General features: G+C 42.7%; 2 protein-coding genes across 10 annotated transcripts in view; one reads left to right on the forward strand and one right to left on the reverse strand.

Annotated features, from left to right (window-relative positions):
• The window catches only part of CTBP2 (C-terminal binding protein 2), a 283,650-nt gene extending 279,767 nt beyond the window's left edge, over positions 1-3,883 (forward strand). For 3 of the 6 annotated variants that reach the window (XM_086900265.1, XM_086900264.1, XM_086900266.1), the window contains 3 exons: positions 193-320; positions 960-1,077; positions 2,341-3,016. In XM_086900265.1, coding sequence (XP_086756391.1) covers positions 193-320; positions 960-1,077; positions 2,341-2,521 — 427 coding nt within the window. In that variant the 3' untranslated portion in view covers positions 2,522-3,016. Of the gene's footprint in view, positions 1-192; positions 321-959; positions 1,078-1,600; positions 1,677-2,340 lie in introns of all 6 variants that reach the window. The other 3 variants (XM_086900263.1, XM_086900262.1, XR_015290035.1) reach the window with 2 other exon arrangements.
• A 399-nt stretch (positions 3,884-4,282) lies between these two features.
• ZRANB1 (zinc finger RANBP2-type containing 1) overlaps positions 4,283-15,630 on the reverse strand; it is a 43,002-nt gene continuing 31,654 nt past the window's right edge. For all 4 annotated transcript variants that reach the window (XM_086900267.1, XM_023930015.2, XM_086900270.1 and 1 more), the window contains exons 8-11: positions 14,380-14,500; positions 13,414-13,543; positions 9,430-9,659; positions 4,283-8,367 (exon numbers count right to left, since the gene is read on the reverse strand). In XM_086900267.1, coding sequence (XP_086756393.1) covers positions 8,149-8,367; positions 9,430-9,659; positions 13,414-13,543; positions 14,380-14,500 — 700 coding nt within the window. In that variant the 3' untranslated portion in view covers positions 4,283-8,148. The remainder of the gene's footprint in view (positions 8,368-9,429; positions 9,660-13,413; positions 13,544-14,379; positions 14,501-15,630) is intronic.

The following is a 15,630-nucleotide window of genomic DNA, read 5'->3' on the forward strand; positions in this document are numbered from 1 at the left end:
CATCTAGTTCTATTTCTTTGCCATGGGCAAGGACACTTTCCACTAGAGCAGGTTCATCCAAACCCCATCCAGCCTGGCCTTGGAAAGAGCGTTACATAGGCAGAGGGCAAGGCCACAAGCCTTTTGCCGTTCATCTTTTTTTCTTTGTTCAAACATTAATTAATCTCTTTGTTTGTCTTCCCCTGCTCCCAGTTTTGCTCAAGGCCCATTGAAAGATGCTCCCAACCTGATCTGCACCCCCCACACAGCCTGGTACAGCGAGCAGGCGTCCCTAGAGATGAGAGAAGCTGCTGCCACAGAAATCCGACGTGCGATCACAGGTACCCAGCCCCTGGGGGTGCTGGGCTTGGCTCCCTGGGTGCCTGGAACGGGAGCCAGGAGGAGCAGAGACAGGGATTCACCCTGCCCATGTTCCCAGCAGCACACTGGGAAAGGGATCTAACCCCAGTTTGCTTCCCAGTGAAAGAGCTGAGAACCCAAAGTTCCCTGTTTTGTTGTGACTGGGTGACAGGTTTTGTGTTGGTTTGATTTTTTTAATGAATGGGCAAATATTGGAGTCTGTGACTGGGAAGAACAGGACAGGGAAGCAGAAACTGCTGCCCCTGTTACTGGTGCTAACCCACACAGTGGTGCAGACACAGCCACTGCATTCCAAAACCCAAATCCAAGGTGGTGGGCACAATACTCCAGCAATAGCGTTTCTCTTGTCCTAAAAGTTTCCCTCAAGGGAACACCTCCTCTGAAAGCCAAGTGTTGGGAGTGAGTGAGGGTGGGAAACTTGTCTCCAACCCTGCACCTCGGGACAGCCAAAACATCCTCCTGAAACAAGAAACGTGGGATTATTTTTTTTCCTCCCACCCTTCACACTGACATAGTGAAATTATAAGCATTAGAGCTCATTAGAGGGTGATAAAGCTGGGCCCTCCCTAACACAGGCTCTCCTTTCTTGCCATCTCCAGGCCGCATCCCAGAAAGCCTAAGGAACTGTGTGAATAAGGAATTCTTTGTCACGACGGCCCCGTGGTCAGTAATAGACCAGCAGGCGATTCATCCCGAGCTCAATGGTGCCACGTACAGGTGAGCGGGAGAACGGGGACACCGCGAGCACCCGGCGAGGACAGCGAGGGTGGCACCCGGGGACCCCCCTGAGGACCAGCCCTCCCAGCTCGGGGTTACTCCAAATCCAGGGCTGTAGTCAGGTGACCCAATTTCCACCTAAATCCGAGATTGAGGGTTACTTACAGCTCGGTTTAGATGGCTCCAAGTGTGCTGGTAGGAGACGTTAGGCTCAAGCAGCTGGAGCATGGGCTCATTCAGAGCATCACCACTGCCAAAAATACTCTGAGCTACAGAATACCCTGCAGGGCACATCAGGGCATGTCAGGCAGAGCCAGGCCAGAGTTACCCAGCAGCAGAGCCCCAAGGCCCCAGGCAGCTCCTGGGCCATGCAGGCCACAGGCAGTGAAGGCTCCCTCTGACCAGCAGAACATCCAGACCTGGAGAAAGCCTCCCCCTGTTCCCACTCTTGTTCCCAAACATGGGGGCAGTGCCAGGACCTGAGGACAAGCCTTGTCTTTCCCAGCTTAACCTGTCTCTGCAGGGAGCTTCATCCTGGCTAAGCTCCTGCAGCCCTGGAGCCCCTGGAAGCTGGCTCAGCTCTCCACCATCACAGGCAGGTAAAATTCCCCTCCCAGCTTCCCAATCCACCTTGCCTCAAGGCAGTGGAGTCACAGGAAAGTGGGAGCCCTCAGGCCTCACACAGCCACAGAGCTCCACATGGTTTTGTCCTCATTGCCTCCACATCACAGCTGAACTAAATATTATTAATCTCCTTTTCCACACTCACTGTTGTTTCTTGGAATGTGTACAATTCCTCCTGCTCTTGGAAAAGGTAGATTAGATCTGATGCCCTCTTTGAGCTGTGCTGTTCCATGAGGAAGATGCAGCTCACATTCCACATAGGGAAAATTTACAGGTGTAGGTGTTCAAAGTATGCACACACAGTGATGATGGGGTCAGCGTGCCAGCATTTGGGGTTTCAGAGAGCATCCCAGATGGTTCCTTACCCAAATTTCCAAAGGAGAAGGGCTTCCCCATGGTCCAGGAGGCTGTGAGAAGGCACAGAACACAAGCTGCAGTCCTGGTGCTGTAACAGTGACACTTACCCAAGGCACAGCAGTTGATGTTTATTTCCAAGCTCTCCCTTGTAACTTAAAAGGAAAACCAAACCTGGCTGCAGGAGAGAAGTGGGATCTCTTTGCTCTTTTCTCCACGGTGGGCTGACGGGTGGGTGATGAGCTCTGCTGTGACAAACCTGCCTCTGTGTGTCTCCTCTGCCAGGTATCCCCCAGGGATGGTCAGCGTGGCACCGGGAGGAATCCCAGCAGCTATGGAGGGGATCATTCCCGGAGGCATCCCTGTCACTCACAACCTTCCCACAGTGGCACATCCTTCCCAAGCTCCATCGCCCAACCAGCCCACAAAACACGGGGACAACAGGGAACATCCCAACGAGCAATAGCAGAGAATTTAAAAACCATTCAATAAACTTAGGACCAAGAGACATTGGAAAAGAAGTTATACATGAACTAAAAGAGAAGAATTTGATACGAAATTTGTAATGTTGATTTTGGACAGACGCATCATTGATGTTCCAGTGTTCCCGACAAAGTGACAGCAGCCAAGACTGGGGAGAAGCCCTGGAGAAGTCACCTGCTCCCTGCAGTGCTGAAAACTAGGATGTGATACGTTAATGAGCAACTTCTGTTATTGTGTGTTGAGTTTCCTTCATCTGTGCATCAATCACATGAATAAAAATGAATTTCTTTTCCCCCCTCAATTCCTTGGGAAGGACAGGGCTCCTGCACTGTGTCCAGGCCACTGAATTAAGCCATCTTTACCGAGTTAACAAGAAACCATTGTGTGGCTTCAGCCCTTTCCTTTCTCTTGCATCTGGTGACCTCTCCTAACGGGGGGCAGCAGTCCTGGCTTAGAAGTGGAAGAAAAAAAAAGAAAATACTCCTCCTCCTCCTTTTTGCAGTCTCACAGGGCCAGTGCCGTGTAACAGAAGTTCTCCTGCCAGGTCTAAGTTCCAGCCATTCCAGCCGGGATCTGTGGGATGGGGAGGGCAGAAAGGGCTCCTGGCACTGAGCACTGCCCTCCCAGGCTAAGGAAAACCAAACTGCCAGTCTCTTCTCTGCCCAGTACACTGAATAAAGTAGCTGTGCATCCACCTACGCCCTGCAATGATGCAAGAAAAACTGAAAGAAAAAAAAAAAGAAAAAAAAAGGAAAAAAAAAAAAAGAAGAAAGTATTAAGTTTCACACACTATTTGTACTCAAATATATTTTCTCAGTTTTAAATCTGCAGCTATTTTATCAAGTGGAAAAAGTCTTGAGCTGGAAAGGGTTCAAGAATAATGTTGCATTTCCTTATGTCTCAGGAAACACTTTTTATGGTAACTTGTCAGACTGTCTATGAACAAAATCCACTTTTTTAGACATTGATAAAAGTCTTCTTTTCTTCACGTGATATTTTATACAAGAACACTTCAAGATGTGTTATTAGATGTGACTGATTTTAACAAATCCTATTAGATTTGTATCAACTAGTTACATGTTATATTCATAGTCTTTTGTGAATCATCGCCTTTTTGTTTTTAAAGATGGCCTGTTTTGAGCCTTTGTATGGGTACATTCCTGTTTCTGTGACAAAAAAAAAAAAAAAAAGAAATCTTGAGCTGTCCCAAACAGACAAAAAAAGAAACCAATGGCTATCAGTATGTTTTGTTTTAGTGTGTTACCGTTACTGTATTTGTTTATTGTAAAGGTGGACATTTAGCGTTCAGTGCAGTTTTCAATAAAAAGTGATAAAATTTCTATAATTTCTGAAAGGCAAGAGCTCTCGCTGCAGTCTGGGGCTTGGAGACACTGAGAGGTAACCATAAGGTACAGAAACATAATTCTGATCATATTTGGTGAATATTTACAGTGGGAGGGGAAGGGCCCTTCCAACTCAGACCATTCTGTGATGAAGTGATCACTGTGGGTTTCCACTAAGCTACAAAGGCAGCTACAACTCAAACTAACATTTTCTGTACATTTTCAAGAGCTGAAGCATTACCAAACCATTGGAAAATAAAGCCCAAAAAAGTGCTCAGGAGGTGCTGCTTGAGCCTCACTGGGCAAAAAGCCTGTTCTTGTTTCTACCCTTCTTTCCCCCTGTGTTCAAGTGCCACACACATGGAGTTAGATGGGGACTAAAAAAAGCTGAAACCAAAGTGTCCAAGTTACAAAACTCTGTATTTTGTTTGCTTTAAATTAAACTGAAAACTTGGTTACCAGCTTCAAACATCAACAAAAGAGGTCACCTGTTACAGAGGGATTGCTCTTTGTCAGTGCTTAGCACAGCCCAGCGGTGAATTATCCGTGACCTCTGCGAGAAACTGGGATAAAACAGGTCAGATATGGGGAAAAGTGTTTGGGAGACACTGAAATGACCATCAAAACCAAGAGGAAAACATTTAATTGATGTTAAGGTTTAGAGTTGTTTTAAAAATAAATGAGCCCTGGTACTTTGTTTCTCAATAATCCGATAACCTCCGTGCGCCGCAGGATCCGTGAGGCAGCAGTGACTCCGAGCTCAGAAAATGCTGGAGCTTTCATCCAACACCCAACTTCCCTTTCAGCCAAAACCAAGGACAGAAGTGCCACAAGCTCAACAGGAGCAGAGGTCAAGCCATCCCAAGGGTTCCAAGTGCCTGCAGGGAGAACACCAGCACAACATGCAAAGGCTGGAGCCATGGAAGCGGAAAGGGAAGAACATCATCACAGCTGGGAGATGCCAAAGCACCAGGAGCTGCAGCTCTCAAATGGAAAATTGCTGGGCAAAGAAACAGGAGATGAACAGTTGCTGCTGAAGGTTTGTGGCTGACAGAGCCATGCTGCTCTTGTCCCGCTCAGGGAAGGCAGGCAGGAAGGCTCTCCTGGGATAATCATCTCTTTCTCCAGGGAAACTCCAGAGATGTCAAAGTAGCTGTCAAAACAAGCAGCTTCAAGGTGACAAATAAAACCTTTTGAAAAGGGCATTAGGGGAAGTTACTGAATAAAAGGGGGGAAAATGAAAAGCAGAAATTAAACAAAGTCTCCAAACACAAACCCACATGGGTAATGGAGGAAATGCAACTCAGGGGTATTTGCCATAAGCCATGCAGCAGAACTTTGGAAGAATCCAGAATTACTAAATTTTAATATATTAAAGCAAAAGAAATACAGGGATTTTCACTGAGGAAGTCATAAATAAAACCAGAAAAAAAACCTGACCAGCTGTAAAGGAGGTAGCAATGAAAAGCTAAGTTCTATGCTAGGAAAACGTGTACTGCTGCGAGCAATATATGAGGAAAATAACATTGAGAAACCCGATTTTTAATATATATTTTCATGGCTGAAAGTGCAGAACTTGCTGACAAGCTGCAGGGGAGTGTGTACAGATTAATCTCGGTGTCTGTAAACTTTCAGGTGTGTGATTGAGGAGCCACTGACATAGACTGACTGTGGTGCGAGCACTGGGGGTTGCAGCTCTTTAATCTACAGGTACAGGAGATTTGGATTACTCTGATTCTGAAAAAGACACTTCACCAGTTCCCAAAGGGCCTGTGAACCATGTGAACCTGAACAGACCATTGTACAGCACATCAGAACAAAATAATGATCAAGGAAACCAAGTGATCCAAAGTACCAGGACTGTCCTGTCGGAGCAGAACCAGAAATTCATTGGTGCATGCGTTTGAGAACAGCTGAACTGAGCACGGGGACTCCATTGCTCTGGGGGGGACAGGGGCACAATGCAGGCTGCCCATGGGCAGCAGGACAGGAGGGCAGGACAGCTGGGCCACTTTGGCTCAAGGCAGACTTTCACATTGGTAATTCTCCCCTTGGGACAAGGAAGCTTTGCTTCCCTGAACGGAACAGCACTGCCAAATGCACACAGGGTGGGAGGTGAAAACTCCACAGCCTGCCCTGAGAAGCCCATGGAATCAGGGGCTTTCCCTTCTGTCCACAGGGCAGCTGGTCAGGGGCAGGCTGGGATCTGAAGTTACAGGTCTGGCCACTGATGGACTGAGAGCTCCTCAAGCTGGCTGAGTTAGGACCCCCGTGGTCACAGCACGACACATAAACCACTCCAGCACACGGTGCAGGCCAGCTCAGGGCATGGAAATCCTCATCCCAGCTTACCCTGCATTCAGCTCTCCTGACAGAAAAGCTTTACATCCTCAGCTAGACAAGATATAAAAGGATTTCACTGCAAGGTAAGGACAAAAAAAAAAAAAAAAATCCCAATTTAGAAGGGGAACTTGAACCAGGACCGTGCGTTCATGAGGAATCCCTGTAATATCTGGGGTTGGGTGGTGAATTTGGGTCACTCACACATGGCAGAGCAGCATTCATCCTTCACCTGGAAATCTGGGCATGCACCAAGCAGAGGAAATCTAATGGCCAAAAAAGGTGAAGACATAATAAACCTCAGTGGAATCTAGGATGGGAAAATTGCAAAATTAATACAGTACTTAATTATTTCTTTACTTTTGGTGTCATCACCAAGTTTCTGTAGGAGTTGTGCACGTTTCAACACCATCTAAGCAGCATTTGGAAGAAAAAGCAGCAAGTTCCTCAGGGTTTCCATAGCTCTGAACTACATAAAAATAGGTGCTATGGGGCTTCTTTCCAAATTCTAATTAAAACAGTTTCATCTACTGGAAAATTTCTTATTCAACCACCACACCATCAAAAGTGCTTTTCAAGACAACCTGAATTGCACTGTATATGTAAAAACTGGCATTAACCTTTAGTGTTTCAGTGAGATTTTTAGATAAACTTTATCCATTACAGGTTACATGGCTAAAGTTATCAAATATAATAAAATTTCTACTGGAGAATATACTCTGAACTTACAGTCTCAGGAACTTACATAAGTTTAAGTATGGCCACATCAATCAACATGCAAGAAATTCCCAGGTTTACATACTGGGAAATATATAACAGTGCTTTTAAACAACTTGAGCATAGATTCTTCTTTTTAATTAGAACTGCCAAGTGGATTCTCAGTAGATTTAGTGACCGAGGAGTAACCTTTAAAAAGGTGTTTTTTCATTTGCAGCAAAGTTTGAGTGATCAAAGAATAAATGATAAAATGATATAATTTGTAACACAGCAAGACAGAGTTCTGACAAGATTAAATTCTCAGTTGTGTTCAAGTTCTCAGATTTCACACAATTTTGTTTAGTGTATGCTCACAGGAATAAAATCCCTATCTTTTAGGTCACTTCTCTGAATAAATATCCTTATGTATACTGAAAGGAACTATTAACTATTACAAGGAAAAAAAAAAAAAAAGGGCAAAATAAACCCCAAAAGCCTTTTTCAAGAAACAAATAATTTCACTCAATGAAAATTTAGCTTCTCTTCCAGTTTGTTCCATAGAGTTTAGGCTTTATTATGTGGGCACAGCAATAACTAAAATATTAGTAAAATAATGAATGTATTTTTGCTTATGACTTGCTGTGGATATCTGTGCAAACAAAAAAAAAAAACCTCTCACAATCTGACCTGGGCACTAGTGAGATTTCACAGGAAAGGGCCTTTCAGGGAAATGTATCAGAGTATCTAAAAGGTGATGGAGAAGACCAGGTTCTACTGTAAAAGAATCTCAGAAGGAGGAGATATCCATCCAGCTTCACATGTGCTTTCAGAAGTGCCCTTAGTTGAAAAATTTCTCTGCAATAATTAAGATGCTGGTATACGTTTCCTATTACACAACCTCTTACACAACCACATGCGGTACATTTATAGACAGATTTACAGTCAGAAAGAAAAATGGGGTTGGTTTGGTTTGTTGTTTTCTTTTTTTTTCCATCTTGATAATAAAATTAGCTGTTTTTTGTTTCTTTTTCATGTTTTTATACAAACTGTAGTCCAGCCCATTTGGCTCTCTCCAGGCAGCAGGATGAGCGTCCATCCTCTCCGCGTGCTGTCGGAGAATCCTTCCCAGCAAGTATCCCCTAGACCTGGGTCGTTCCACACCCAACTGCTACAGCACAACGCTCACTCGGGGTCACACACTCTGCGCTGCTCATTTGCACTTTATTCCCCCTCACTCATCGTCGTCATCCTCGTCCTCCTCGCCGTCGGACAGGGACGTGCAGGGCCGGATCTGGCGGTAGCGGTCGAGCCACTTCTCCACCATCTGGGTGACCAGCGGGTGGTTGCGCCGGCGGGAGCTCTTCTGCATGGCCACCAGAACCCCTCCCTCCGTCACGCAGCAGTCCAGCCACTCCCGCAGCAGCTTCTCCTGCTGCTCCTCGTTGCCTATCTTTGGGGGACACAAAACACCAGCAGTGAGGTTCCCAAAGGCCCAGCGCCATTCCTGCTCCACGCGCGTCGTGTTGGATTCTCCTAATCTCTACTCTAGCCTCTGTTCCAGGCAGCCACTCCAAGGCTACTCTAAAAGATGCCCACTGCATTTTCACCCAAGAGCTGCAAGTACTCTCCAGCTCTTCTCCCCAATTTTTCACTTGTATATTTCCAGTATGGCCTACAGTTATTTTTAAGCTATTATTTATCTATAGCAAGCACCATATATAAGGAATTAAGTCCTAGAAGAGCTTTCTGGCTTTACAAACACATTTTTAGGTGCCTAAGTTCTTGGCATGAAATATTTTCTCTTGTAAAATGTAACAAGTATTGTGGCTTGCTGAAGAAACATCTCTTTCTAGACTTGAAGCTCCTATTTTTCTCCTTTTATTTAAAGAATGCCCACATTCTGCAATTACTTCTGTTTTCCAGCCCTCCTTTCACCCATGCACACCCTTTAGTGAAGCAGTTCCATGATTTTATCATAGTTATTAAAGCAAAAATGAGCTGAGTTTCATTAGAATCGGTGGAAAATGGTGCAACTATGGGCCAATATTTGTGCTGCATCGATTAGGAAAAAAAAACCAAACAAACAAAAGGCAGATTTTAGTTTTGCCTCAGTGACAGAACACTTATTTTTGTGTCCTAAGCATGCTGATATTCAGTGTTCTTGGGCACAGTGTGGGGTTGTTGGGGTGTCCAGTACAGGGCCAGGAGTTGGACTGGATGATCCTTGTGCGTCCTTTTCTAGCTCAGGACATTCTGTGTTTCTATACTATGATCCTGTTTCTGTGATTTACATGGACAGTGAAGTACATTCCATAGACAGAGCTGTAAATAAGCATCAAATTTGTGGGAAAATACCTTTCAGAATCACCTGGAATGATGGAGAAGGGAGCAGCATTAATTAACCAGCACCCTCCCCGTAATTCTTTGGACACCAGGGAGCTCCAAAGATTGCTGAGCTTCAGTGAGCAGCTGTGACAAAGTCACCACCACACACCAGATGTCTCTTTCTTACCTCTTGAGCAGAAAGGAAGTGAATGTGCAATAATTTCCTCTCGCTGTCCACCAAGGGTAGAAAAGTAACAGTAACATCATCGTCAGTGTTCAAATTAGCACCAGCGCCTCGATTGCCATAGCCATCGTTCTCCATGGCAACCAGGGCGGAGAAATGGCCCCTCGTGTAGCCCAGAGCTATGGGACTTTTCCAACAAAAACTCTGTTCCCATAACAAAGGCAAATACACACCTGTGGGAGTGAAACACGGGGTAAGGCTCAGAGCTGCTGCTCAGTGAGGAAGGGTTTTGATACAAACCTTGTGGTTTGGGTCAAACAGAAGCACATCACATTTAAAACACACATGGTTGGGTCTACACTGACACAGGCACACTTTTCAGTAGAGCTAATTGTTATTAATTAACACAAGTCAAGTATCTTTGCAACTGTACAAGTTTAAACACAAATATTACAATCACAACCAATACATTACCACAGCCCTAAAATTTACAGTTTATAGTGCAGTGATGAACAAAAAACAAGTTTAGAAAAGCAAAAAGCAGTCGTTTATGTTTGGTAACTTTTCTTAAAATAAAAAGGAAAAAAGAAGGAAAAAAAAAAATCAGATTATGCATCATAAAGGCTACATTCAGCTATTTTTACCAGAGCAAAAATCCCACCATCTGCTCACAAAACTTATTATTAAAAGAACTCACTGCACAAAATGTTACTCAGCACTGATGTAACCCATCCCAGAGAACGGGACTGCTCATATTCAGTACTCACAGATTAAATTAACACACATCAATTATTCATATCAATTTAAAAAAAAAAGAAAATAAAAAGAAGCACCAAAAAGCTGATACTGCTTTGCTCAGCTTACAACCAACACCTGATGTCACAGATTCTGAGAACTGCACTTTTACTCCCCACCGTTTTTAGCAATAAAGACAGCAGTTCGCTCCAGGTCTCAAAATAAAACTGCAGCTCCTTTCTTCCAGGAACATAAATAATTCTTGGTGTGTACTTCTGCAAGACAACTTAAGCAAAAGCACAGCTCACCTTGTGACAGGTTAAAAATAGCCCCACATAAACTCAAGTGCACATGTAGCATAGCAACCTCCTGGTACAGCTGCTGCTGCAAACACAGCGCTCCTCCGACAGCCATGGAGAGGGAAGGGCAACGCTAAAAACGGGAATTTGAGGCAGGGAATGGCTTTGGAGGTTCTGCTTAAGTTTTGAGCTCATCTTTTTGTACTGAAGTAAAAATTAGTGGGGGCTACCAGTAAATAATTGTCCCTTTTTCCTCCTCTCCTTGTTTTTGAGTTAGAAATCAAGAGCTATCTAGTCTTGCCATTTGTTTAAAATGAAGATTCACGCAAGTTTTTACAACACCTCGATGTAAAGACAGATCCTTTCAATACCTTCTCAGCCCTCCCTTCCTCCTGTCCCCATTATTAAGTCTTACTCTAAAGCAATGTTAAACACAAAAGGTGAAGAACACGGGGTAAGTGTTCATCAGAAAATTTTAAGCCTTTGCATTAAGAGAAAGAAGCAAGCATCCAGTCAAAACTCAAATTTACACCAAAGATGACATCTATTCAAATGTAAGGAAGACAGTCCTCCAGTTCCTGGGAGCACAGCTATGTGATCTTTCAGGACTGAAACTCATCTGTTTGCCTCCATCTCTACACTAAAATTCAACAAGTGTTTGGAAATCTTCTTTCACCGTTGTTTTATCCTGGGGAAAATTCCACACTAATCATATTTCCCCAAGACAGAAGGCTGTGCTAAACTTTCCATTCCTCCTCAACACTGTGATGAGCTCCACAGGAAAAGAATTTAAAGCATTGCCAGGGAGAATATCTAGTGCTCTTAGGAGTTATAAAAGTCACTCTGATATAAAGCCAGAAGGTCATGTAACAAGAGTTGACATGAACACAAGCCACAGAAAATAAAGAATATGGGCTAACACCTATCCTGAAGCCACCCACATAGGATTTAGTTTCTCCAGCCTGACCTGATGATCACTTCAGTCAGTCATCTTTTTTCCTGTTCAATTTTAAAAGCTGTGTAAATAAATGTGGCCAGACCAGAAGGGTCTGACCAGGATCATAGTTAGGGATTGAGCAAACAGATCTTCCACCACTGAAGCTGCAGTATTTAAAGAATTAACAGCTGGAATCTGGGAAGCAGGGAGGCTGGCAATTATGGATTCATAGCAGCTACAGCAAAGATGCCAAGCTGGAACAAGGAATCCCTGGGGAAAAAAAAACCTGTCAGGGAGAGAATTTATGGGGTGTCTAAGAGGGTGCTACAAACTGAACCATGATGTTGAACAAGCATTTAAAAAATTCAATTCCCCATTTCTACGATAATCCGCAATTACAGAGTGGTTTGGGTTGGAAGGGACCTTAAAGCCCATTCAGTTCCACCCCCTGCCCAATCTTCCACGATCCCAGGTTGTTCCAAGCCCTGTCCAACCTAGCCTTGGATACTTCCAGGGACTTTTCTGGTGGATGTGATGTTAAACAGATGCAGGGACACCCCAAAACTCCCCAAAGCTCCACGTGCTGAGCACAGCCCACACCCAGAGCAGGAGACTCCTCTGGGCAGCCCACCCCACTCCCAGTCCACTCAGCTGGGTTTCAGCTGTGCCAATGACATTTGATTTGCACACATTAACCACAAAAACGTGGCTGGGCAGGGAGAGGAGCAATTCCAGCTACTGTGACACAGGACTCCAAGTTCACCTGTTCCCAGTGCTGCTTCCATGGATGGATGGATGGATGTGGATTGTGGCAAGTAAATCTCAAGGGGTAACTATTTGGGCTGCCTAAATTCCTGGAATCCCATGTGCAGTAAAAGGGTGTTCCAGGCACCTGGCTTTCTTCTGGTTCACAGAGTAAGAAAATTTCAGAACATTTAAGCCATGTAACACTTGTCTGCCTCAATGCCCAGTCTAGGAAATAATAGCATTTGCAAACCACTAAGCCTTGGAGTTAAAAGCAACACAAAGCTGGAGTGTCAGATTTAAGTGACACAAATAATTATTCCTTCCCAGCCTTTCATCATCAAAAGAAAAGTTAACATCTAACTACAACAACTACTCAACTTCTAGACTCTTCAGAAAAGTAATTAATTTCCCCACATGAAGTTTTGTTACTGCCCCAAACTTAGAAGCCATGACTCTAAATAGTTATAAATTAACTGCACAGCTTAGGTTTTAGGTTAGGGTTTTCTATTGATCATGGGCTTGCCTCCTTCCAAGTCACCACACTTATTTCTTTCAAATCACAAAGGTGTTTTGCGAAGTCCTCAGCTAAGCTAGAAATAAAGAGTGGTCATCATCAAGCAGATGTACTTGAGAGCAGGAATACAAAACTGTGGGCAAAACAAATGTGCCAACCCCCTGGAACACACACAGCTCCTTTCCCATGGGTTCTGTTTACAGCTCACTTTGTGCAGATGCTCCCAATCCCCACTCATGTTTTATTATTTGAATAATGAAGTATTAGCATGTTACAGAGGTGAAAGCTGCCCACAGATTTGGCTTGCAAAGCAGAAAATACATGTTTAGAAATCTACAGATGTTAAGTCTAAGCAAAACTGGACTGAGTCATCTTCATATATAAGGACAGTCAGGCTGTCCTGAAGACAAGCAGGAGGAAAGGTCAGAAAGAATCTGATCAAGCTATGCAAAATTGTAGTACTAATGAGGAATAAGTCAGTATTCACACCACACTTGCTGTAAAGTGTGAATCACTAAAACACAGATAATTTTAAAAACTCCCTTTAAAGTATCATGAAATTCACTTTTACAGGCACCATGCCCACTATAAAATGAAAAACTGCAAGTTTGGAGTAGATTATTTTGTTCTTTTTAATAGCAAATGAAAATTTACCTACAATATTATTCCATCCTTTTCCAGACAGTCACTTCATGTCACTACTGATTTACAGCCCAACCTTGTTTAAAAGTGAATTTAAAAAATGAAAGGCTTACCTTGGAAGCGGGTATATCCTAATGTTTCTCCCCGAAAACTCTTGTAATATTTTACTCCATAAACTATAATTGGTCTTCTAAGAATATGTGCAAGTACAAAAATGTGTGTCTGCTCCAAACTCGCTCCAGGCTGAACCAAACACAAAGAAAGACATCACTTGAAACAGAACCTTCCATCCTCTACTTTGAAATTTGAAAAACAGTCTTCAGATTGAGAGAGAAAATGCTTTTAAGAGTGATAAAGCTTTGACAGGAAAAAACAAGACTGGAAAATTATTGGAAATAAGGGAAAACATTTCAGCTTGTCAGCTGTCAGTAGTAATTCTCTGTCCTATTGTCCAGATTCAGTGTAATGGATTTCATTCCCCATTTAAAAGTGAAACTCTCCATAATGTTAGGTCTAAAAATAATTCCTTCATCTGAGGGCACTTTAAGGCAAATACCTTTTGATGATAGGAAAAGGGCACATCCAAAAAAAAAATCTCAAAAAAATAGCACCAAAATCATGTCTGTACTTTAAAAGTGGAGCTAAAAATACTCCCATAGCTGGAAGCTTATAGGAATGTAAATCTCATTTACAGGGGAGTTACAAAATCTCAGCTTGCTGGAGTTTGAGCAGGGTAAGATGGCAGATTTGGAGGTGTGTTTTGGGAGGTAAAAGTGCTTCAAGAGCTGGATTTTAAACAGGATTGTCTGTTAGTCTGTTCTACAGACTTCACTCTAATACCACAATTCTTTTTTTGTGTTGCACTGCTTAGGAAGCTCAAAAATCATAATTTCAAATTAACCTTTCTATATCTGTAGAAGAGTTTACCCAGTAAGATTTTAAGATCATTTGCCTGAGAGGAATGTTTTTCCTTCATACAGGAATATTGTTATCTCTGAAAAACTCTTCTAGTTCTGAAACTTCTTTTCAGAAATTAAAATACCTTTTCCAAAAGCCCTCTAACAAAGGAATTTGCTTACCTGGCTTGCAAGAGAGAGAATGAATGCCCAATCTTCCTGCCACTGTTCCTCTCGCAAGGAGAAATGTAAACCGAAGCTTTGGGAATACCACGATTCCCACTCTTTCCAGCGTGTGTAGAACCTAAAATGTTAAGAGAGAGAGAGAGAAAAAAAATTGTAAAGGCAAAAATATTTACTCAACCACCATAATCCTGACAGCAGTATTGAACCCTTGTAATCCTTCATCCCAAGAAGGGGGAAGAAAGAGAGCAAGTAGCAGGAAAAGTGAATTTTGTTTTCTTTTTTATCTTCAGGAGATTCCATTTATTAATCTTAATTTAAGAACCACTTAAAAAAAAACAAAACAAAAAAACAATGCCTGCAGCAAACATGATCCAAGTTCCTATCAGGCTCCTGCCTAGTTTGATACTTCTTGCAATAGGGTTGGTTTTTTTTTTAATCTTATTTAGGCTTATTTAAATGTTGATATACAAGGAACATAAGTAAGATATTCAATTTTATTCAACAGTTGCTGCTCATTCTTCTCAAACAAAAAAAAAAATAGGTATTTTCTATTTTTAGCCACATAATGAGTCAATTAACTTCAAAGTACTTGCATATCAATTTCCAACAGCCCATGGTTAAGAGGCAGAATCTGTTTTATATACCAGATTTTGGAGCAAAGGAGTGGTAATTCCACATTATATGGAGTTGTAAAGCAGTGTGGATAAAAATCAAATAAGCAAAGTGGGATTTAGTTTAGTCATGATATTTTATTTAACCATTTACCAAGAAAAATGACACGTTCAAGGAAGATGTTTGCGTTCTAATATTTAAAACTCTGTCCAATCACCACTCTATGGAAAAGCCACAACTTCATATTAGGAACAGGGATTTAGGGAACAGTTCCAAGCCAACTTTTAAACAATGGCCTTTACAGTGAAGACAAAGAAACCATTCTAAAGTTTCAGCTTATTAAAAAAGTCACTGAAATGAACTCACCTAATTAAAACCTGAGAATATTAGCAGGCAGTGAGTGTGTGTGGGTAAGATCTTTCCTATGCTTTCAGTGAAGCTGGAATCACCTTAAAATCTTGTGTATTTCAGCAGCCACCAGCCAGGCTGGGTTTCCAGAATCCACCTAAAATCTTGTCTTAACTTTAAATTCCGATTATTAAGATATTTGGATAGGTCTGTGCCAATTGACAGTAATATTTACAGGGATTCATCTGGATCTACATTCCAGTTTTTATCCAAACACACCAACACTTC

The sequence above is a fragment of the Cyanistes caeruleus genome, chromosome 8, assembly GCF_971803275.1.
Source record: "Cyanistes caeruleus chromosome 8, bCyaCae1.hap1.1, whole genome shotgun sequence".
NCBI classification, from domain to species: domain Eukaryota; kingdom Metazoa; phylum Chordata; class Aves; order Passeriformes; family Paridae; genus Cyanistes; species Cyanistes caeruleus.